Source organism: Coloeus monedula (genome assembly GCF_965178545.1).
Source record: "Coloeus monedula genome assembly, chromosome: 3".
NCBI classification, from domain to species: Eukaryota; Metazoa; Chordata; class Aves; order Passeriformes; family Corvidae; genus Coloeus; species Coloeus monedula.
In genome coordinates this window covers 34,268,358-34,294,098 of record NC_138783.1, presented here as the reverse complement: position 1 = coordinate 34,294,098, position 25,741 = coordinate 34,268,358, and the positions used below count along the sequence as shown (strand labels likewise).

The 25,741-nt window shown below is 39.6% G+C and overlaps 1 protein-coding gene across 1 annotated transcript in view; it reads right to left on the bottom strand.

Moving 5' to 3' along the window:
- Positions 1–25,741, bottom strand: part of DLG2 (discs large MAGUK scaffold protein 2) — a gene marked incomplete at both ends in the record, with an annotated part of 992,680 nt that overhangs the window by 821,078 nt on the left and 145,861 nt on the right. Inside the window, 2 exons of the mRNA XM_082277305.1 lie at positions 3,541–3,615; positions 22,045–22,140. Coding sequence (XP_082133431.1) covers positions 3,541–3,615; positions 22,045–22,140 — 171 coding nt within the window. The remainder of the gene's footprint in view (positions 1–3,540; positions 3,616–22,044; positions 22,141–25,741) is intronic.

Sequence of the window (25,741 nt, the reverse complement as noted above, 5' to 3'; positions counted from 1 at the left end):
CTTAGGTAATTCCCTTGGTTAAAACTCTCAGACTTAAAATGAATCTAATTAAGGACATTGTGAAGGCACAGAAAGGCAATATTCACTTATGGCCTCTTTTGCAGATAGTGAGTTGCCAAACAGAATTGAGAATCTTAATTGCAAGAATCATCAACAAATTCTAACAGGACGGTAAATTAGGGATGGCAAAAGTCAGACTGTTACATAACAGCAATGCTGCCAGATCTCCTGGTTCTTGCATTAGATGCAAAAGGCACTCCCAAGAGAGGACACAGTGCTTTTTATAAAAAATGCTGAAAATGGAGAGCCCAGACACATGGCATCCTCAGTGACACAGACAGCACAAGTGATGAAAGAGGGTACTTTTTCTAGCAGTTTGTTTTTCCTTCACTGTTTGACACTGTTCCCTCTACCACTGTTGAGAGACACCCAAACACATGCTGTCATCATCTAATAGAGTTGTCACAACTGGCCAGATATCTGCTTTGTCTTTTCCCTACAAGTCTTTTATAGGAGGCACTATGCTTTGATGTGTCACTAGAAGTTTTAATTTCATTAATCAGCTTTCTATCAAAATGCTGATGTTTCATAGATATTTTTCTGCGATAAAGGCAAGTCAGTTAAAAAATACTTCTGAAAAAAGACAGGGAAAAATATCGACGACTTAGAAGTTAATTTCTGTCTGATTTAATTTTCTCCCACTGTCTGCATTAGTCTCCCAGGAAAATAAGTCTACTGAAGTATAGTAAAATGTGCCTATAAATATCTGATACAGATAAGACAGACAGAAAATCTCTTTGGCTGCATAGAATATTGTTTGATAAAGAAGAAGCAGAAGGTACTTGGGAATTACAACTTATTTGCCTTCACTCCATTCAGCTTCTATAATCAAGAAAAAATATAGATAATAACAAGCTTCAAGTAGGCAATTACCTCAAGGACCACATGCTGTACTCTAGAATCAAAAAAATAGCAACCAAGTGAATGGTTGAACTGTGTTCTAATAGAAAGTTGGGTGTTTTTTTCACCCAGACTCAGAATTGTCTGGGTTAGAAAAGACCTTAAAGGACCATCTAGTCCCACCCACCTCTGCCACAGGCAGGAATGCCTTTCACTAGAGCAGGTTGCCTGAAGTCTCATCCAGCCTAATCCTGAACACTTCTAGGCATGGAGCATCCATAGCTTCTCTGGGCAACCCGTTTCAGTGCCTCACCAACCTCATAGTAAAGAATTCCTTTTTTATGTTCAATCTAAATCTACCCTCTTTCAGCTTAAAAACACAACCCCTTGTCCTGTCATAACAGATTCTCTTAAAACGTTTGTCCCCATCTTCCTTATAAGCCCCCTTTAAATGGGGAAAGGCCACAAAAAGGTCCCCTGAAGCCCTCTCTTCTCCAGGCTGAACAGACCCAGCTCTCTCAGCCTGTCTTCATTGGAGTGGTGCTCCAGCCCTCTGACCATTTCCATGGCCCCCTCTAGACCTGTTCCAACAGGTCCACATCCTTCTTATGCTTGGATCCCAGAGCTGGATGCAGCATTCCAGATGGGGTCTCATCACAGCAGAGCTGAGGGGCAGAATGCCCTCCCTCGCCCTGCTGGCCACATTGATTTGGATGCAGCCTAGGATACAACTGGCTTTCTGGGCTGGGAGCGCACATTGCCAGCTCATGCCCAGTTTCTCATCCACCAGTACACCCAGTTCCTTCTCCTCAGGGCTGTTCTCAATTCATTTATCTCACATCTCACAGTATGTGTGGACACTGGTGATTATCTTGACCCAGGTGCAGCACCTCGCACTTGGCCTTATTAAACTTAATGAGGTTCACTTTGGTGCACCTCTCCAGCCTGTGACAGTCCCTCTGGATGGCATCTCCTCCCTCCAGCATATCAACTGCATCATTCAGCTTGGTGTCATCTGCAAATTTGCTGGAGGTACACTCAATCCCACTGTCTATGTTGTTGATTAAGATATTAACTAGTATTGGTCCCAGAACAAGTTTCCACTCCAACGGCTTAAAAATAATAACACTTGAAGTTATTCTGATCTTAGACAATTTCTCATGCTAACCAAGACAGCGAAGTTCAATCCTCAGTTTACCATTTTTTGTGACAATATATTAGCTATGCATGCACAGATATCTAACAAAAGACAAGCAAAGAATACTCAAGATAAAGGATTTTATTTTTTATGGTGTAAGAAACAAGTATTGTAAAAAATACCCAAGGCATTTAAAGCCACTGTGTAAAGTCAGATGCATTGAGTGCAACTGCTCTTGGCTTGCTACAAATTCCAGCACAATTCCAGTCTTCAAAGCATCACACTACCATACTTTGTGCTCATGCTGCAACCCCCTTGTTTTGTGTTTATATTAAAACACAAAACAACATAAACCACACCACAAAGTCAATCCAAAGTCTATGTGAATGGAAACTAACAAGTAGAATGAGTTGCTAATTAGTTACTGGCCTAGATACTCATCTGGTAAAAAACTAGTTAGCGCAACTGTTCAATCAATATTTTTAAGTGGATCTCATCATACAGATAAACAATAATACAAATAATTTTAACATAATATAAAGACAACCAAAACCCCAAAGCTTACAACCACTTGCAAGATAGACTGAGGGAGAGTGACAACTTGAATTTTTTTCTCATTCATCTGCTCATAAAAGGTGACAAGTTGATAGCTGTGGACCAACATCATGCTGTGGTCCAGAGCCAATGAAAATGTCAACAAAATCTTGCCAACTCCTTAGCTGCAATAAATCATCATAGCTCTGTTAGTCAGCCCTCTCACTTCCAGCATCCAAAGATTTGGCTCTATCTACAATGCATGCTCAGACAGGATGTAAATCAATGCACTGTCAACTTGACCGCAATTGGGTTTTTTCCTGCTCAAATATTACTGTGTCTTTGATAGTTAAAAGCAAATCTCACTGAAGTCATCTAATTATCAGGAGGAGGAAAGCATTTACAGCAGAAATATCCTATAAAATTTCTATTTCCTCAGCAGACCAAGTTCCACTCATTATCCATCATCCCAAAAGCTGTTGTTACCTATACTGGGCAAATTTCCCCACTTAATAGTCTGTAAAGCACGTGGAATCATCAGTCTTTCTTCCATGAGAATGTGGAAAAGAAAAGATGCATCTCCCCTTCCCTGCATCACCACCCGCATCTGGATGGCTCCCAGTCATCACACTCAGCTGGGGCCCAGTTACAGAAATCAACAGTAACTCCACACTCCTTGAGCTGGACTCCATCATCACCCTTTACCATGCTTGTCACTGATCCCCACTGCTCCAAGTTGAATGCATTAAATTCCTGAAGAGTCTGAACTTCTGGAGAAGCACTGCTAAGCCACTATCCAACACATCAACAGTTTAAGCTTCCCAAGGAGCGTGGTCTAGGCTTAGGACTTGTTTCTGTTCTTTCTCAAATGCATTAATTACAGAAAATTTCCCCGCCCAGGGCTGCTCCAAGCACAGAGACTTACCATTCAGACCCTCAAATCTTTGTATTAAAAGGCTCAAACTTACGGTAGAGTGCTGAATGGGTATCCAGGCAGGTGTTTCGACTGAGCATTTGTGAGATGGGCATCTGCCATGGCTCTGCTGCAAATAAGTGAAAAGGGCATTATACACAACACAGAACGTGCTGCAATCACTAGGCGCAACGGACTCGATTCCATGGGGAGCATCTAGGAGTTTGCTTGGAGGCAGCACACCTCACAAAGTCATTTTCCACTGTCATGTAGGAATAATAATCTGCAGTTTGCAGGACCAAAAAGGCCTCATGAGTTGTCCATTAATTTTCCATTGAAGTTCTTGGTTATGTGGATGAAAATACATCCACTCTCAACCCCAAGCGTCTGCCATCTGCCTTCCCTCCACACTGGAGCATTCAGAGAACAGCAGAGCGTTGGTCAGCAGGTAGAGATTGGCTTTTTTCACCCATTTCATGACAGGCTGCATTTTTCCACGATGTCCTCTTTGAACCATTGATAGATGCAGCCTGAAACACCCATCAGGGCTATTTTCTAGGAAGAGTAAGTATGCCCCAAATTTTTAGGGCATGTTTCTTTTCCGAGCAGAATGCTCTGCTTACTCCCCAGATTGGTCCCTGGAGAACATGAGCAAGTACCCAAGACTCCTGCAGTTCCCTGAAACTTTGCAGAACAGAAAGAGTGAGGGGTTAATTTAAAGTCTAACGTTCCACATGGCAGTGCAAGATGCAACCATCAGGCCTTCAGGCTGATCTTCCTGTAATTTCCCTTGCATTTGCTGTGATTCAATTACATTTCAGCCAAGGTTGGGAGCCCATCAGAATGAATTGCACAGCAGATTGGGTCAGAGTCCCTGAAGAAAAGTTCAGAATAAATTCTGGTGTCTGCCACCATTACTCTCAGCATTTCACATAAGAGTCAAATTATTATTTAGCTCCCTGAATTGGAGGACTCTTGTAATCATGTATTTTCCTGAAGCTGGAAGTAGTATGGGAAAAAAAAGCTTTCTTCTTTTTATTTTCATTTAAGCCAGATATATCACAAACAACTACATTACACCTTTCTTTTCCCCATGCTGAGAGTAAAGGAGAGCAATGTCTGCAAACACTAATGATTAGATTTCACATGATTTTCAGTTTTGAGCCTAATTTAAGAACTACTGGTCCTTTGTTCTCTATCTCCAAAAAGTTAACATTTGTAAAGCAGTATATTACTACTTTTACAAGTTAAAAAAAAAAAAAGGAAAAAATGTAGATATCAGTTTAAGCTTTGTATTCTCCAAAACTTAAAACTGGTTATCTTTTACATTTTCAATTCGACAACTTTAAGAAATATTCAGAAAATTAGCTAGCAAGCAAGAAGCATTGTACCTTTAGATGAAAGTTTAGAAAGTCCTGTTTAAAAGGATTTGAAAAAGTCACTGCTGTCATGGCAGCAGTATCCTGCGGGTGTGTGTTATCTCCTGTAAGGAAAGGATGAATGCAAGAGCAAACAATGTAATCCTATCAAAATAATAAAACTATAAATGAATTCTGATTAAAAAGACTCCATGAAACACTAGTAATTATTTTTTCCTTTAACGATTGTACACTTCCAGTCTTTATTCCAAGGCAAGTTAAAGGCAAGGAAATTAATAATGTGCTTTGGATTGAAAACATTTTTCTGATTACAAAACCTGATCTTAGAGAGGAAACTATGTATGTAACTTTGTCAGGAGACACCTCACATTTTTAAGAGGATACTTTAGCAAAATAAAAGCTCCAGACCTCATAACAGGAGGGGCTAATTCTCTTCAAGTACTCTTGTATTTGAGATTCATACCTAAATTGTCCCAAGGACCAGAATCTCCTGGCACTTGTGCATATTCAGAGGTCAAAGAGACAGCAGTAACTGGGAATTGCTGAGAGGCAGCAGTTCTACAGAGTTCCCAGATTTTCAGGGCAAGAGCTGGTCTGGTTGTTCCTCTGGGATGTAGGGTGACCTGCAGTGTTTGGCCTTGCACAGCTGGATATTTGAATTACTGTGCTGGTAACATGACGTTGCACTGGTACTGTCTGAGAAATGCATGTAGTTCAAGGGCCAGGACTGAACACTTTTATTCTACAGCTTTTTGGGGACTTGGAGTTGGATTCTTTTTGAAAACTGCCACTGATTTCTTATTTGAATAATCACTTCTTTTTGTATTGTGTAAAAACCAATGCTTTTCATACCTTTCCTATCTTAGACCCTCACCTAGTTGAAACAGGTCTTAGATGTAAGGTTGTATATCAGCTGCTGGTAACACTTTTCTTCCTAAGTGCTCAGGTTGTTTTTAATAGCAAAAAGCTCCAACATGTCATATCTAGAGAAAGGCAATTAAAAAAAATAGCCAAAAAGTTAACACTACATAAAGTATTCTGCAGGCATAAGCAATACAAATAAGCATAGGAATAAATACATTGGCAGATATTAACAGGCTGTAGAAGGAATTAATTCCATTTGATTATTACTGCTATCATTTTCCTCAGCTTACAAGTTTGGTAAGCAAAAAAGCTATAGACCTTGGTCAACACTACACTGAAAAGCTAAAAATCTCAAAAGTTATGAAAATCCATCATTTAAAATTGTCTTTCTTCAGACAGCCTTCAAGGGAGGACAGAAGCACCTCTAGTTTGTTTTTCATGTTTGCTAATAGTGGTATGCAAATACACCTCATCCTGCTGTTTGGGAGAATGTGTCCCAATAAAATTTTTCTGCATCTTAAATGGAAAGAGAGTGCCTTTCTCTCTGTAGCTTATGAATGAGTGACTTCCACAGTCTTGCTTTACCCCCTTTCTTTGAGGATACTTGGCCTCCTGCACTAAGCTTCACCCTTGAGACAGCTCCAATGCAGTGACAGACACAGCCATCCAGGCAGAGACTTTATCAAAGCTTAATGAAATCAAAGCCTTCAAAATACACAATAAGATCTTCAGCTTGTGTAATTTTTGTATAAAGAGACATTGGGACACAAAAGAATAATTCCATTCTCTTTGCTGAATTCATCATCATTCATAGCTTTTTTTCTGGGTTGATGCTTCAAATGCTTGATAAATTGCATAGCAATGATACAGTCAGGAAGCAATGAAGCGTTGAGCAAAGTCAGATAGAGATGCTACCCCCACATTCAGCTAGACACAGTGCAGTTTCTTCTCTGGAGGCACTGATACATGTAATTCCCAAACCTATAGGTTTATCAAACCTCCAGAAATGCAGACCCCATGGGTAACCAGGAAACAGAAAGGCACCAGTCTCAGGAAACAAAAAACAAGGCTGGAGGCCTTCAGAGTCCGTGCACAACACCTGCCTTCCTAGCAAGCAACCCTTAAGCAAGCTTCTTTCTTACATGCTTTTCTCAGTCAGGTGTTAAAACAACTGACTGCTACCAGCACTATTTACAAACATCAGTATAATGTATTTGGAAATGCATTAACACAATGCAGAGTGGTAGTGCATCAGTGCCCACTGCAATATTTCAGAGGGAAACAACTGCATGTTGAATACTGAACTGGAAGGTGAGAGCTTTGTAGCACTGCACAAGAGAGGTTTCAGGTGACAGAGATGCAGTTGTACCTCAGCAAGCTCTGGGTAAGATTTCAAGGAGGAATTCCTCTTTTGTGTTGAATGACTTTAGGAGTAAGCACCTATAGCTTATTGCCACTTTCTCATGGGCAGGGAGAGATTTTATATACAAAAAAGATCAATATCAATACCTAATTCAGATGGCCAAATATTACTTAATGTAATTGTGTCTGGAGACACATTCAGAGACAGATCTTAGCTCTACAGGAAAATAGAACAAAATCCAGAGAGGATATTTAGGAATATAAAGGTTCAGTGCTCATTGAACTGCAGTACTCTCTAAGATCTAATTTAATATTCTTTCTCAGAGAAGGTATTGCTGATCAGAGTCAAAAGAAGTCACAGGTTAGATTACACGTGTATCCACTGAAATGGCCAGGAATACAAATACAAGAAATTGTCTAGAAGTCCTTGAGTGACGTCTCTAGCAGCAAAGCATTGGTTGAAGTCAATCCCTGTGGAACATTCTCAGCTACTCCTACGCATCCTTGAAAATTATCTTCTCTGAAGTAATGAAAATTGTAGATCTCAACTGGAGGTCTCAGACTGAGCAAAATATAATAATATACCAGGCCATACCCCTGGTCTAATGATTCACCCATAAATAACCATTCTGTTCTCCTTGACTGCACATATCTTCTCATTTTCCAGAAGTCTTGCATCAGGTGAATAGATACAGAAGGAAATTTGCACAGCAGTATCAAGCAGATTAACACAGAAAAGAAATACATGTTTATGTTGAGAATTAGAGCCACAAGACAGATCTTTTCTGCTTTTCCAGCTACGTGAAATGCATAAAAATGCAGCTCACCTTGGCACCGGGAAATTATCTTCCCACCTCCACTAAGGTCCTCCAAATATCAGGAAAAGGACCTGCTAAGGGTGCATAGCTCTGCTATCATTAAGCAGCACTATTATTAATTGAGGTAGCATCAAGCTCTATTGTTTCCTTTCTCTTGCTCAGTGTCTTCCACCTTGCCTCACCTCTGCAGCTCTCCACTGCTGTACAGTATCAAGCCCCAGCCATATCTGCCTGAGCTGTTAATTGAACATTTCCTGCTCTCAGTTTATAGAGCTCTTCACAGATTTATGGAAAAAAAATCATGCTTCTCCTTTCATAGCTCATAACCAGTCTCAATAAAGACATCTCTCTAAAATCACCAAATTATAATCTAATGAAATCTATTGAAAATTTCAGTTGCACGAAACAAGGTCAGTGCTTGGAAGAAACGAAATGTCACCCAGAAATGGAGATCAAAGTAATTCACTTTCATTCCTACTGCTGCCATAGAGACCAAGGGAGGGGGAAGAGGGGAAGAAGAATTTAACAGTCTTAATTCTTCCTGAAATTTATAATTAACTACAAGGGAAAAGGCACTATTATCACATTTCTAAGGAATAAAGGAGAAAAAAGTTGAGCTTTTGACAAGATATAATTACCAGACATTACATATGCAGTGCACATTGGTTTGTTCTGTGTAATTTTCTGGAGATTCCCTCCCCCCCCCCAAATTATTTTATTTTTCTAGAAAAGACAACATGTGTCTCATCAGTTTACATTCATAATGTCTAAAATCCAAATGCTAGAGGCTCACAATAGTTGTTCCAGAATCTAACATTGGTAAATAAAGATTTGAAATAAATCCTCAGATACACTCCCCATCTGCCAAACATCCCTGAGTATGTTCTCCAGCTAAGATAAATGGTAATCAATGAAAAGGATCTTCCTACTCTTCTAAGCCCATGCAGTTTAGCCAGCAGCCAACCCACAGTCATCAAAGCTGTCCTAAAGTACCACTTCAGAATAGACTTTACTAAATTACATGTAAATTTTATGGATTCAGCACTATTACACTTTTAGGGTCTGGCAGGAAAACACCACAGTTTGAAGTGCTCATCAGCACCTAATAATGATTATAGAGAAAGATCTTGATTTTTGCTAAATGTTAACCTCTGGGGGGAAAATCATTATGTTTCCTTTGTTTTCAGTTTGTTATAGCCAGGAAATTCAGCACAAAAAAACCTTAGCTACCCAGTTTATGATTCCAAGCTGCAATGTTTAAAAGCCTGGAGTCTTGGAAAGAAAAATCAACAAATGTTGCCCAGATCTATTAACAATATGCAGGCACACAAAAATGTGGGGTTTTTTTGTTTGTTTCATATCTAGCTAAATTTAAATCAAATCCTCATGCAGTATAGCTCTCTACAGCTCTGTTAGTTTGGTAAGATTATACTAGTTGGTAACACCTGAGGCACTGCTTAACTTCAGTATCTATATCGAGCTTTATAATTTCCTAATTTGGGGACTGACTCTACGGCCTCTCAGACACATACATCTTATCTTGTAGGAAGTCCCACAAAACAAATTGAACCTCATTCTCTAAGTATGTGCCTTTTTAAATCTCTATATTGAGGTTTTTTTCAGATTAACATAATCGAACAGGGGAGAAGGGATGGGACAACAGGCCTGTGACAAAGTCACCTCAGCATAAATAAATATTATAACTATTAGCTATTTGCATTAGTATCAGGGCCAATAATCAATAATTCAACTGAATTCATCTAGTGGATTCATCTGCAAAGTGGGACCAGCAGCTGGCACACAGTGTGTGGCCCTGCTCTTCACCTCCAGCAGATGAGCTGATCTCATGTACCATTCTGCCCTTCTCAGAGCATCTTAGAACTGCTTTTGCTGCCACTCTAAATTAGACAGGCTGGAACACTCCAGTGGTGCCATATCCACACGTTTCCATTTTTCAGCCATGTTCTAAAAAAACCCTCCAAATCAACTGAGTTGGTTTGGGGAGTCGGCTTTGTGGGCTAAATGCTGAATGATGTTTTCCTTCTCACTGTGGAAAATCCACAGTCTTGTGTACTGGGACACAAGACCGGCTCCTGAATTTCCCTAATACAGCACACTATCAACAGGGATTTATAATGAAATACCTAGTGTAATTTCAAAATGAACTAGCCAGACAAGTTTTATAGCTCTCCTCTGCTTTACTCTTAACTTCATGCTACAAAGTGGGGTGATGAGTGTGTGGAGTGGGAGAGACCTACAGAAAAGTGATACCACACCCAGGGTATAAGCCAGATGTTTGTCCTATCACTGACCACTGTAACTTTGTGTTTTCCATGACCATCATGCATATTGTGAGTTCTGATCACACATCTGTTCAGAATTTTGCCTAAAGTGCACACAGTGGTGTGCCCTGTTCCACATGTATGGCTGGATGAGCAGAAGAAAATAGGATAGACAGATGTTGCTGGCTCCTGGCAACCTTGTCATTCAGAATTGTACGCATGCAACTTTAGGATGGGTTAACAACATAAACAAGCTTACTGCTTTTCTCCCCAGTACCAATACAAAATAGGGAGTTTTCCTTCCATCTTTATTTCATTCTTTTAAACATGTGAATTAAATTCTTAGAGAAGGTGCTGGATGGACAGGCATGAAAGAAGAGAGATTGTTAATTTTCCAAACTAGACTAATACAGAATATAAAAAAACCCTACAAAAATAAAAACAAAATGCCGAACTCCTTCACTAGTGGAATGAACTGAGCCTTTTATTAACTCTACAAAAAACCCAAACCCCAAATTTTTTTTCTAGTTTTCCAGTCATGTGAACAATCACATTTTCAATTTATTGCTCCACGGGGGTCAGTGACACAAATTAAATGTAGGACCTGTGTAGTGACTGATCTGGTGTAAATCTCTACTTAATTAGAAGCTAACAACAAGAATCTCTAAAACGGTGTAAATGGTGCAAAATTTTCAATATTTTGATGACAGAAATTTATTTTTGTAGCTAAAAAGCCAAGTTGAAGCTGAGTGTTCTCTCTGGTTCTAAAGGCCAGTTCCCTGGTTTACAGGCTGGAGGGGACAGTTCTGGGACACAGGAACCCTGCTGCTGCCAGTGCTCAGCAGTGCTGAGAACTTAGGAGTCAGGCACAAAAAGCAAGTGGCTTAGTATTCTTGAATAAATTTGGATTATTTAAGTGGTGCCTCTTCTTTGTGTACATCTCAAAACACAGAAGCATTCAGGTGATGAAATCTTAGCTCTTAAGCAAACCTCAAAATACAACTCCCAAACAAAACAAGTGGCAACCGACATTAATAGTTCTTAGGGACATTACTGATGTTAAGGATACTAAAACACTAGCCTAGAGTGCCCAGGAAGTTTTAAAATCTCTATCCTGAGAGAAGGTCTTTAGCTAGCCCTGGCATTGGCCTTCTGGGTTTTAAGTTTGCAGAGCTGCCACCTCTGAGCTCTCCTTTCTAGCAACTAGGGCCTAGCTTTGGGGGTTTTTTTCCAGTGAAAGCTGATCATCTTTCCTAGGCAACCTAACACCAAGAACTGGGGATTGCAGGGGAGCAGCCCCTGTTACAGTGAGCAACATAGAGCTATTTATGTTCTTTTTCACCAGTGGCAGCTCCCGTTGTATTCTTAAGTCTGTAAAAGGCAGAAGGATGGAATGAGAGCTGGTACCTAGAGGAGAGGACAGCATGTTGCCTTTGACTGTTGGGATGCACAGTGGGAATGTTCTTCCTTTTCAAAAACTCCTGGTGCTCCCACTGGGATGGAGGCTCAACCTAAGCTTTAATTTATACCGAATTCTTCCTAATGATAAAATAATGCCACAAATTAACTTGCTTTATGTGACAGTAAAAGAAAGATTCTATGCTGGGAACATGATCAATTAAAATAAACCGGGACAACCATAAGAAGCTGTCCTTGACTGATTCAGCATTTCTGCAGTCCTGTGTTCAGAAATGGATGGAAAAATGAAGGAAATAAAAAGAAGAGGAAGAATTTGTACAAATTCACATCTTAAATCTATCTTAAACATACTTTACACTTTGGCTGAAAAAACATCAATAGGATTTAAGATTTGGCAAGGTATATCAGAAATTAATTTTATTAGATGCCATCTTTTACCACGCAGAGTTCAAAGCAGGATCTGTAGATCCATTGAACATAATCTACAAGGGCACATTCACTCCACCACAACATTTACGTCTTTTTCTATACTGTGAAAATACCAAAAATTCCAGACTAAATTTAATGATCAAGTGTTAAAAATGTCAACTCTTTGAACAGTCTTCATCTTTTGCAGTTTAAAAAGCATTTATCCTTTACTCCCTTTTCATTACTTAAGATCTGAAGAATAAACCTGATGTATTTACTCCCTGACATCAAGATCCACTTCTTCAAAACAAAGAATGGCAATTATTTGCATAAATGAGAAAAATGGCTATTCAAATAAGGACAATTAACAGATCTGAGGTGAAAAATGACCACATTGTTGCTCTATAGAATTCATGCTTACCAGAATGATTTTTTTTAAAATAATAATTGTTCTGAAAAAGGTCTGCTACTATTATACTGGTTAATATTGGCATAAACAGATAAAAAATTTTGGTGGTTTAGAGGAAGGAGAGTTACTCCAATGCAAATAAATAAGAACAGATTATGGACCAATACAACACTAGTCCAGCTATTTAAATATGGCACCAAGTAACATGAACAAATCACTGCAACTTCTTTGGTTTCAAGCCGTTGCAATATGAAAGACTTCTGAAACTAGACTTTTGCCATTATTCAGCTCAATTACATATGATATTATGTTGTTCCCACATGCATGCAAATAGCAAGCCACGTACAATTCACATTGTATCTCATTCCAACACCAACGTTGGCAGCAAAGACTGAATATCTGGAGTTGAATATATGAGGCTCACTCACATGCTTGACTTTCAGATCATTTCAGACACTCAGCGTTGGATTCAAGAGACAGAAAAGCTGAAAGGAAAAATGTATGTAGATGGAGGTGGGAACCCTGCTCAAGGCAGCAGCAGTAGTGACCTGGCAGTGAATCCATGTTTTTTATTTCCCAGAAGGCCATGGGAAAATATTCAGTGGAATACTTTCAGCACCAATTCGTAAAATAAATAAATGATGTTTCCTGACACATAAAAAAAAAAGGTACTGGGACATGTACTTTTCCAATTATACCATCTTAAAACTTGACTTACTCCCCTGTCCCAAATCCAATTCCAATACATCTCCATCCCAAACTCTCCAAACTCTCTTGGCCAAGGATGGATGCAATTGCAGGTCTCCACTGCACAAGACATGCAGAAGTAGAGCTAATCAAAGCTCTTCTTTTCAACCTTTTGAACTGGAAAGCAACACTTGGAAGTGTAAATTGGATGTTTAGTGTGATCCTGCATCCCAGCTTTGCTCAGCAGGGCTAAACCTCCACTGCTGAGTGCTTTTCACTGGTATTGTATCAACAGGTACCCACAGGCAACCCTGCTCTGCTCCAAGGCTGGTTGAGGATATAGTCTCAGATCCAGCATGGCTTGTAGGAGCCAGGAGGACCTGGAAAGAACAGGAGGTGAATGAGGCCACAGCCTCCTCCAATTTATCCTCCTCTGTGGCCTCATTCACCTCTTGTTCTCTTCCCATATGGGTCTCTCCACCAGCAAGATGGGAATGACAGCTAGCATCTGTTTCCACTGCGCTCCCTGCTCTCTGTAGTGGCCACCCACCACACCTCTCTGCTGCCCATGGGTGCCCAGGATGTATCTTGCTGCCCTTCTCTGTGTTACAGATGGGTGTCCCCATTCCGCATCGCTATGACGCAAAAAATGACAGCAGTGATGACAGCAGTGCTAACCCCTGCTTTGCCTTATCATTTGTGCAGCATTCAGATGTTCTGGCCACTCAGGCATTTTGCAAGTCCTGTGGAAATGATGAAATTCACCAAAGTAAGGCAGAACAGGGAGCACTGTGCTGAACCCCGAAGCTGGACATCCCCTGCTAACTGCTCCTCATAAACCCCACCACCACCACGTGCAAAGGCATTTGCAAACATGCGCTGAGCTCCCTGCCCTGTAGCAACAGAAAGGGAGTTCCCTTATCATCGCCCTGTCATTTAATATTAAGTTAGTTTGCTAAGTTTGAGGATGTCTCAAGGAATCATTCAGCTTATCCCTACACTAGATCTTTAAGTTGGGAAGTGTCCTTAACCCTGAGGTCCTTAGCCTGACGCCACTGTTGTGGAAAAGAAATTGTCTATATTCACATTTGGAAGGAATTATTTAGAAGGACTGTTTCCAAACAGTCTGGTTAGATCTAAAATCACTATAAGAGTGCTGAATTGGGACCTAGGCATTTTTATTTTTCAGGCCTAGAGAGGCAAAGTAATCTATGTTTTTTCCCCAAAAAAGCCACAATAAGCCACAAGAAACTTGCATCTCTCCAATCAGAAACACCATGACTATCTAAACTACATCTGATTGGCCTCCTTAAAATCCTAGGACCCATATAATGCCCCCTTTCTTTATTATTCTTTAGTTTACAGAATAAACTGATAAGCTGAGAAAATATGTGCAGTATGCCATGTATTCTGAAAGTGCTCTAGTTGCTAGAGATATTAATAGACACAAGCATAAGCTTAGATAGAATATGAAATCCTTTTCCTTTTGCTAGTAAAAAATAAGTAAAAAACATATCATTTAGGAAGTGATATAGAAACAAACTGCATAATCTACAGATAAAGAGAATAAAATGCTCATAGAAGCAAAGCTTATTCATCACTTTATCTTGCAACCTGACACAGGACATGCTCAATCTATTTAATTACAGGAACAGAAAAATAGCAGAGAAATATGTACACAGAACAGCAATGTTTCCAGTCCTACCTTGGTCGTGACAATGCACAGACAATCCATCCTGTAAATCTCCACAGGAGTATATGTAAATCATAAAAATAAATCAGCAAGGGTGAGGAAAGGCTTTTGAATAGCATGAACAGAACCGGAGGCTTGAATCTGCACAGCCGGCTTTTCCAAGTGGGGCCCTCATAAGAAACTCGAGTCCTCCTCCACAATGCTAAAGGCAGTCATGATGCTCACAGGGATCAGTAAACCCACTAGAAATCGTCTCAAGCAAAACTTCCAGGTGGCTTATCAGGCTTGATTGCTGCATTGTTCAATCTGAGATCAAAATATGCTGTTGAATGGTGTGCAGCCCTCTAAATGGGAAGATGAGAACCACAACAAGCACAAAAGAGCAAAAGCATCACATTTCAGCCCTAGCTCTGGTTTCACAATTCTGATCTGCTGTTTCAGTATACCCATAAGATTTCCCTTGCCAAGTCTCTCTCTCTCAGCCTCTCTCTCTCTCTCTCTCTCAATCTCTCTCCCTCTCGCTCTCTCCTTCCCTGTCTTTTTTTTCCTCCCCCCTTTCACTCGCTCTCTCCCTCCTCTTCCCTACTAACTCAGAGCAAGCATAAAACACACAACTATCGGGCCCATCTATCACAGTGCTGTCACTTCTCTGCCAAAACAACTGCTTTGGGTTGTAAGGGGTTTTATTAAGAGCATGATTCCTACAAACACACATTGCTGGAAGTGCATGATTGAAACATGAAGGTGTGTGCGAGAACTCGTGCGTCACAGCTACAATTGCTCAGAATTACTGGGTCAGATTCGGATTTAGGGAAGTGAATATAAATAACAGCTGGATAAGGCGAACTTTAGCTATAGCAGAAAATAATCAGTCAGGGGAAAGAACCAGGATTTGCATACTTACACATGCACGTGGATCTGTCAAGCACAACAGTGATATAATTATAGTTTACCACCCGTGAAAAAAAAAACCCTACATTATATACATTATTCAAAGCTGTGCAGGGGAACCTTTTTTTTTCCCCACCTATGAAAAATACATCAAACTTTTAACTAAAAGAAAGCACCTTGAACAAAAGAGCTCAAACACTCCTTCAATTCTCTCACAAACTTTTCTTGCATCATTGACAGATCCAGAGACTTAATCTATTTATCTCATGTTCTCTACATTTTGCTCGGAGTTTTACAGACTGTTTAAGCCCCCACAGCCCTACCTTTCTTGCAGTGATGCTGGTGCAGAGCTTGCCTTTCAGGTGTTTTACATGAATCATTCTGAGTTAGAAAGCTTGCTGTCAGCTCTTACAGGCTTCCCTCTCTTCCAGATAGAGGAAGAGAGAGAGAGAAGAAAGAGGGAGGGAGAAAGAGACTCAGAAGGGGAAAGATATGTAAAATGAAAGCTCTGGCCAAAGAGAGAGGAAAATCAATGCTCCTATTCACTGGGAAAAAAAAAAATACAGCCAACTGGACTGTTGACAGCAACAAGAGGAAATGTCTAGACACCCATACACTGCAATTTACCTTTTCAACACACTGGACAGCAAAATCTCCCCTGGGTGCTTTGCTGAGGATCTCTCCTTCTCACTCAGAGCTAAAATACGTTTTTAATAAAATAAGCCTTTCCAAGAAAATAAAAGATTATTTAAGAGTCGTCTCTCTTCCATAAATTACTCAGGTTATAACCCCAATATTCCCGTGATTGTTGGAGCAATGAGATGCGCTCAGTAAATGACACATATTATTTTGCCAAAATGAGGTCACTGCTACCAAAGTTACAAAATCCATAGTGAATCAGATATGTGGTCAGAGAGCAATCAACCCTCCCCCAACTATTAGTCTTGGTGGATACAACATCTTAAAGAGAAAGTCTCCAGAGCACTTAGAACTGTGTCTAAGGCTTTAACTCACTCGGAGCAAACACATGTGCACAAAACAAACTTGATTTGCGTTTACAGGCTGTGCTAGAACCTGCAGGTTTTCTCCCTACTGAGGTTTAGTCCAGTAGCCAAACAGTCAGACAAGTTTATTAAACTATAGATTACATGAAAGAGGGAACTTTCAAACATCCTTGAAGTAAGACCCAATTTAATATCTCCTTAAGAATAAATTAACCCATTAATATGGTCTAATGTAAGCCACCCTTGTGCTCTAAGGATTATTGGGTAAAAGTGAATTCAGTCAACTCTAAAATCAGGAGATATTTTAACACTTGGGTGTAAAGCACCCAACAGTTTGTCCTCTTCTAATCGATAGATTCAAGCTGATCTTGTAATCGAGTAAGGTGTGAAATATTTCATACACAGAATTACTTAATGACTTGGCTGTAAAATTTCATCTCAGACTTGAAACTGGCATATGGAGATGTATTTTGAAATTGGTCCCTAAGTGAATGATCTGCAAATGCTTCTACTTGCAACTCTACTCTTGTGAGATGATCCCAGTAAATTCATGATCCTATTTACAGTCTATTTGAAAAACAGAGGGTTTCAACCCTTTGGGGATGCTTACATGAACGTACAGCTCCCTCAGTGTACCAAAAAGCTTCCTCCTGCACTCCTCCAATTTTTGACTGTCACCTCCTTCCACTAAATATGACAATGAGCATTTAACAGGGCAGGATTTGCACATGTGCTCCTCAAGCTTAACACGTAATTGAGCAGTTTGCTCCCTAAAATACTGCCACATACTTTTTATCTGCATAATCTCTCATAGCCCCACACAGAAGGAAGCCATGCTTTTGGGGACACAGACCCCAGCTTCAAACTTCCTCGGGCTGGTTTTGGTTGCCAGGGCTCCCAGTCATAGCTTTTAACACACACCTATCAATAACTGGCAACAGATGACCATCAGTGGGTCTCCAGTGTTTCTTCAAAGATACAGTCCCTCATTTCCATTAACAACCCATCCCACACCCCAAAAAGAGGCTGAGCTGCTTAATTTTGTTTCTCCAACTAGATACTTTTTCCATTCATTTTTTCTCCCCAACAATAAGTTTTGCAAATCCTTAGCACTGCTTTGCCCTTTATTAGCAACACCTCCTTCTGCTCTAATTTCTGGAGGTCATATTCCTGCTTAGTTCTATTTTTCCCTCTGTTCTTCCAGCCTTTTTATTATATGTACATATGATCCTGACTGAAATCTACTATAGAAAGGCTTGACCCAAAAACTAAAAAAATTGAGGAGCAGCCATCTGGGGTGAAAAGACGTGGTTTATAGTTGCTCATAGTCAATTTAGATGGTAAAAAATAACCTCTGTGATGAGCTCTGTCTCTTGGGAAGCCTTAATATAGGAAGAATAACAACTATTTCCCACTGTGACACCAGTGGCTCTGTGGATCACCATGTGAAAACCATCTGCCCAGTTGACTGCTTCTTTCTCCTCTAATTTTACCAACCTATCCATTTTAAAGTCATATAAAAACCAACAATATGAGGTAAGTGAGTTAAATGTGATGGTCTTTTAATGCAGTTTACACTGGACAATTTAATGCTCCTTTCTAGCATTAAAGTCTTCACTGTATCCAGGAACTTCCACCTGGATAACCAAAGCATAGGGTTTAATTAGGCCACTATATTTAGAACCAGAGCCTGCAACATCCTGCTGAATTCAATATTTGTAAAAGCAAGCTTCTGCAAAAGCTAAAATCATTAGAAAATATTCTGATTTTTTTAAGCTTTCATGATGTACCTTCTTAAAACACTTCTTAAATTCTTTTGAAGCCCAAATATTATAGAGTAAAAACTGTAAAGAAACATAGATTGCTAGAAAAAAAATTTAACAGCAAAACTGGTTTATTTTCTTTTATCCAAAGAGCAGAGATTAAGAAAGACAGGAGCACTAGGTCTCCAAGTTTTGGAGTGGACACTAAGAAAGGAGGCATCTAAACAGACTGTTACTATTGCATTAGTAATGTCAGCATCTTGAAAAATTTAGCCAGTGAATATTTAGAGCTCTATGCACCTACACAGAGAACATATGAACACACACAAGCTCTTACAAATATAGAGAAAAATTTATTTACTCCTAATGTATCTTAAATTGTGTACTATGGAGTACTTGTCGATGATATTACATTCCCAGGTTATAATTCCTTTCTTCTTTTCAGGTTCTATATTGCATCCAAACAAGCTTCAGATAAATACTTCCCTGATTACGTCTTCCAAGAGGGCAATTGATGTAGTTGTCAAATTAAGTCTTTACAGCCAGAGCTCTCTTATACCACTTGAACCCAGTTCCTGTGGATCCCAGCTGGTTACCAGTTAACACCAGGATTCAAATGATCTGAGTAAGTATACGCTACAAGGGAAAATCTCATGAGACAGTTTTTTATGCGGGCTGCTTTGTGTTACACTGAAAAAAAAATTAAAACAGAAGAGAGAGAGAAAAACTACTAATCTTGTAGATCCTGGATATGTAGTTAAAAGCTGTATTACAGATGAAATGTCAGAATAAATCCTTCTTCATCCAGAAAGAGAAGTTAATACAAATTTCAGAAAGCATGTTCTGTATACCTTAGTCACTAAGAATTTTAATGTAGTTCCCAGGCTGAATCAGGAGTCCTGATGTTAATTTAAAGATCACCAAATTAGCAATTCTTCCCCTCCTAACTGCAGCAGCCCTAAGAGCAGCAGCTCTGTAACTGGCCTGAGGCCCAGGAGAGTCTCAGACAGAAGCTATAACACGAATCATTCCCTTCACCCGTGCATGGCAAATTTCACTGCTATTTAGCACAGTCAGTGTTGGAGGCCTGACCAATTTCTCCAGCTGGTATCTTTTCCAGTGAGAAGAAATGGACAATTTTCTTTTTAGTAGGGAAGCACAGACCTTGCCTCTCAAAGCCCTGAAGGTGGATGGTAAAATGGGCGCAGGGAGAAGGGAAAGGTGGACAGGAAGCTCCACTCCTTCACCACAAGGTCTGTGCACTCAGGTGGCCACAGTGGCCTCGGGCTCAACAGCCACAGAAAAAAGTTTCTGCTTCACAGTTGTGGAGGGGATTCCCTCTCTTCTTACCCAAGTACATTCCCACCGTACCACCCCTTAATGTAGTATGTGGGAGTTTGCACCACTTTAGCCAAGCAACTGCCCCAGAAGAGGAAGAAAAAAAGCTACTTCTGAGACAGTGCAACCTCTCCAGCAGTCACATTGCCACAAGCTCACCAGTTTGAGGTCCTATGAGAAGGCAATAAGGCAATCTGGGAACACAATATGACTCATAGGGTTGTAGGACATGCACTTTCATCATCACAAGGTATGGGGAAGAGGTCCTTGACCCATTCTACATCTCTGAAGATCCTTGGACAAGCTAGCCTTTTGAAAGCCCCACAACCTTCGTTAGTTTAAAACTTATGCATAATGTTTTTCCCATCTATTATTTCCTATACAAAGCCATAATTGTTTTCTTGTTTCCACAAATGCCCTACTCAGAATGAAACAGAAGTGCTTCATAAAGCTCTGCTGGCTTTATGCAGGCTGGAATGCTCTGCAACAGAACCACATGGTACTCAAGGGCGGTACGTCCTGAAGTGGTTCTCAATTCTCAAGATCAATGGTGAATGAAGAGTTCATTTTCATTCTTGAGCATTCTGCCTGGGGAAGTAAATCTAACAACCAACTGATCATCAGCAACTGAAAAGCTCTGGCACATATGTTCAAACATGTAGCCACTCTTAAATAGCTATGTGTCCCTGTCATAGCAGCCACTAGCACCCAAGCAGGATCACTTGTAAAAGAAATCAGACAAAATGACGCTTTCAAGTGAACTGACACACTAAACCACAAGTTCCTGGAAATGAAAACAAAACATCTGCTATCTACAATCCCATGATACTGAGAACTGAAGAAAACACCACTCACAGCTCTGAATGTCTTAGAGTTTGGCAATGGTGTTGCCAATTTTCAGAGCTTCCTCTCAGGTACACTTTGTACATGAACAGCATGAAAATGCAGTACATAGAATTGCTGATGGAGAAACATTTAGTCCGCGGTTTGCAGTGACTTTAAGTAGGAGGATGGTGCATTGTTCAGCTGGGCATTCATAACAAAAATCATGTTGTGAAATGGGGATGAGATCAACTACATCCCATTATTTTCACAACATCCTCATGGACACAATGTATTTAGGGCGTATCTCAAACTTTTGATAATCCCTTGCTTTGGATAAATAATATCATCCATAAATATAAAGACAAATTCCAATGAGTATATATGTTCTCATATTTCAACTATCAAGTACCACCATGGTCCCATATGGTACAAAAGCTTTTCTGATTGAGAAACTGGGAACACAACAACACAAGAAACTCAGAAAATCATGTTAGAAAATTAGATCTTCAGATTTTTTAAATTTAATGAGCAGAGAAATTAATCTAGAAATGGAAACAAAGCCCATGGAAAAGTCTTAGACAAGAGGAATAATCCGCAAGTTTCCACTGTTAGGAACAACTTTTGCTGAAGTCTACAAGGCACCATACAAGCACACCAGCTCAGTTAATGTCTCTTTTCTTTTCATCATGTTTCCAGCTTGTTTACTTTAAAAGAAAACTTAATAAGTTTCTTTCACTTCAAAAAGAAAAAACACAAAATGATGCCAAGGCTGAAAGAGTGCATAATAATATCTAAGCCCAAGGGAATTGTTCCAGCCAAGTTGTGACCCTATGAAAATAATAGAGATACTATAATGAAACACTTGTAACTTCACTGTTGCAAGCAGCAAGACAGGGAAGTGTAACACACCCCCTTAGCACAGCCATAAAGTAACGCTATTCAGCAGAGTTTTATTATAGGTATCATTAGGCTGCCCATACAAAAATCATCACTTTGCTGACATTCATATTCTTCCATACTGACTCCAGACCAAAAAGAAACTACAACACACAGTGAGAGACTGAAAACACCTGGAATAAAACTGACTAACTGTGCAACAACTTGTACCTCTAAAATAGACTGAAATGAAACCACCTTGAGATCAGCTAATCTGTAGCACCATCACCAATATGAACAAGATTTGTACATAAAAACAAAAACTAAATCCTGCCTAGGTCAGCAGAAAATACCCAGAGCTAGTAACATACAACAATAAATGACAGCTGTAAGCCTCATTCAAATGTGATAATGTACATGCAGTCATTAAGCAGAAAAAAAATAATCCAGGAGCTCAAATTCAATATGTCCTTCACCTCCAGCAAAACTTCACTAAACAAGGATTTCATTCTCCATCACAAAAAAAAAGAGTGGACAATACCTTTGTCTTCATGTCTACCACATAGTTTTCAAAAGTCGTGTTCTCCTTATGTTCATGACATTGTCCAGGTCCTTCTGATCTGTTGGAAGCTGCAGGCTAAAGAGGAAGGTAAAAAAAACCACAAATAAAGTAGCTGAGATGTGTGCTTTAATTCAATTACATTTAAACATACAGATGAGCATGCACACACAAAAGGGCAGCCTGAATTTGGATAAGTATCTGGTGGCTTCTATACAAGATTTTCACCTCAGTGTTTTGTCATGCAAAACTTTCTGGGTTTAATCCTACAGGCACTCTCATGGAAGTCTGTGAAGGTCTTAATAGGCTAAATCTGCAAGATGATGCTTATCATAATCTCTCTGTGACTTCAGAAAGCATTCAAGGTGCTCTGCAGCTCTCGGCAACAGAACACAAAGATAAGGAAGGAAATCAGTGCCCTGACAAGACCTGCTGACAGTGATGGGGTTCTCATCTGGAGTAGCTGCAGGAATATGTAATATATCTCCTTACAGCAACAAACAAACTATCTGGCTTGTTTTCTTATTTCTAATTCATTACATTCTCCTAAGTGAAACATTTTTTTAAAAGGTTTCATGCTTGACTAGGAACCATATGTGCAACTCTTTTAAATTAAAATGCATTTTTTGTTACCTTTCCTTCATTTACACAGATTTCAATCTTACATTGCTTACACAAAACCCTCATAAAACACATAGTATTTCTTCAAATAATATCTTTGGCAGAAGACATAGTAAATGGCTATGTTTGTTTTTTCAATTTTCCTGCTGGAAATCTAATACATTACTGTAGATTTTACATTAAGACAGTAAATATTACAAATGACATCTCTGTTTACAATGCTCTGCCCTGCAAAAATGTGCTTGAAGAGTCAGCCTTTGAATGAAACGTGATGACTGCCTCTTACTCGGATCTCAGAAAATTTCTGGGCACTTTGCAAGAGCACAAACAGGAAAGCGGGGAGGATTCAAACAGAATTGTATCTGTGGGTGCTGAGCATCACGAGCACCCTGAGTGATTTAGACCCATGCTGTTTTATCCTGGGGAACAGGAGTGCAGTCAATTTTAACACAACAGGCAAGAAATTGTTAGCATTTTAAGTAGAGCAACCACTGCCAGCACAACTTAGGAAACAACAAGAAACAGCCAAATCACACTCACATGTGCAAATGTTCTCCCCTCTGATGCTAGCTTGTTTATTTAGGGCTCTGTCCAGCAAAAGACTGAGTGCTGGCCCCAATCCAGGCAACTACTTAGACACGTGCTTTTAGCTTCACTGGAACCAATGGATGAGTCTTGTGCTCCAGTAAAGGCTGCATTTAAAGGCTGGATCAGGCCCAGCAGCTCAGCATTACATGGGGCTAAGTACACAGGACTCCAGGAGTGTCCTGTCCTCCTCACATGGAGAGCCACGCATTGCCTTGGCTGGTTTCTAGTCACCAAACGGTGGTGAATATTTCCCATTTGTAATCTGGAAGGGAGGAAGGGACAGAAAGACAACGAGGCCAAAATTTTCAAGGACAGCAGGAAACTGAACCCAGGTCTTGACCCAGAGCCTACAGAAAATCCAAACAACTCCCTAAATGTTTCTTTCAGTAAGAGAAAATTGGTTTTGCAAGGAGCTAAAAAGCATGCACAAAAATTTCATTTCATCTTTGCTTTCTTCAAATACCTGACATAAATGTTTTTCATTGTTATTATTTACAGGCAACAATATAAACTCTGCAAATCAATACATTATTTATTTGCTCTAATCATCAAGAGCTAAAGGATCCTGATCCTAAAGGAGCTCAGCTTCTGCAACTTCTCAAAAGGGGTTTGACAAGCTTCAGCAGAAACTTCTATGGTAACAATTATCAAATGAGTGCGGCTGCAAAATTGGATAAGAAACTTACTTTGTTTACATTTTATAAATTTTTTCCCTCAAATTTTTCACCATTACTTGGCTCCAATATTTTGAAAGAACATAAAACAATGTCATAAGATGCTATGAAATGTTTCCATTGTTTTCCTTAGGGAAATGGGTCACAAATTCATTGTAAAAAGCAGGAAATCTAGGACATTAGGAGGGTCAAGCAAGAGTAATTGTAATAAATCTGGAACATCTCTCTGTTCCAGTGTATTAAGGTTCAATAATCATTAGCAAAATAATATATGGTTTCCCAACTTAAACAAAGCATATGCTAGCAAACCATGTGAACACCAAGAGATATTTAATTCTGTGTTACGAAATAAATGGGACTGTACTGTTGAGCTTTCGACGGGGTACCCTTCCTTCCCCGACCAGGGTAAGAGAGCAGAGGAGGCTGCTGTTCTGCTAAGTTCTTTATTTCACAGTCTCATAGCTTTCTTGAAGGCAGAGTTCGAAGGGGGTTACATGATAAAGCCAAGCAGCAACAGCAAACAGCAGGCAAAAGCAGCTACTTCTTCTTCTTCTATATGCTCTATATACTCTATATATTTTTTCTCACAGAAGTGTGGATTATATTTGCTAACTGACCAATAAGATTAACACACTATTCCAGTTTTTCTTTTCTTAACCTATCCAGGTCTAATTCTAACAGCCGTAAGTCTTACACAAGTGTTACACAGGTATTACACAGATCTGCATATACAGTTTCTATCAGCTCTTGTTGTTTATGTGAACACTCTATCTAAAAAATGTGAACAGTATAATTCTATCTATATTTTGGTTAAAGTAAAGAATTCTGTGAAAAGGTAACACTGTTGTAGTAAGAACTGTGTTTAAGGTCTCTGCTACAGCTTTTTAATGTTTAAGGCACTTAGCATATATTTCTACTAAAAGTTAAAAAATCTATATTTCTATTTCACTTTGGTGTGGCTTCATGTATCTCAGCTTGTCCAAAGGTTTTAATTCAACCCCTGTGATTTGGCTTCCCTCTGGGCCTGAGTCCAGAGGAGCTTTCACTCCAACACTGTATAATCCAAGAGGCAGAAAGAATACTTGCTGTGCATTGTGATAGATTTATTAAAAACTAACAATCTTGGATTTGAGTCTTTTCTTATTCTTGATTACATACAACCCTCCCTTTGGAGGCCAACAAAAAACCTATCCTGCTTAAATTCATTTGTATACTTTATAGCCAAAAGCTGCCTGCTCGTGCAAGGGAAGTGTTTCAGCAACACCTCGTTACTCCTGAACCATGAGCAGGAGATGCAGACCTGGCAGCCCCAGCATGACAGACTGCAAATGCAGTGGACAATACGTGCCATGCTCACACATCCTTGCAGGAGGTTCTGGAAATAATGACTTCAAGCTTGAACTAAAACTACTGCCAAAACTATAGACTTTTTATTGCACTCCTGCATCCAGAGGGCTGATAGTTGGAAAAACTCTATCTTCCTCTTCACAGAAGAAAGCATTATCTTATTCTCTTCAAATTGGTCAGAGAAACAGAAGAGATTTCACAAGCAAATGTTGCAAGGGCAGATCAAAACTTCACTTGGTAACTTTACCCACATGGTTAGTAACCATGAGCCTCGTAGATCACTCCTAAAGCAGCCTTCTAATTTTCTGCATAATTCACACTAATCTATTTAGATTATAATTAACAGGTACTATTTAGACCATAATCTCTTCAGCACAGTCTCTTTCATTGTGCAAATTTACAGCGTTATTTAAATATTTATTAATAAAATTATAACCACATTACCTACC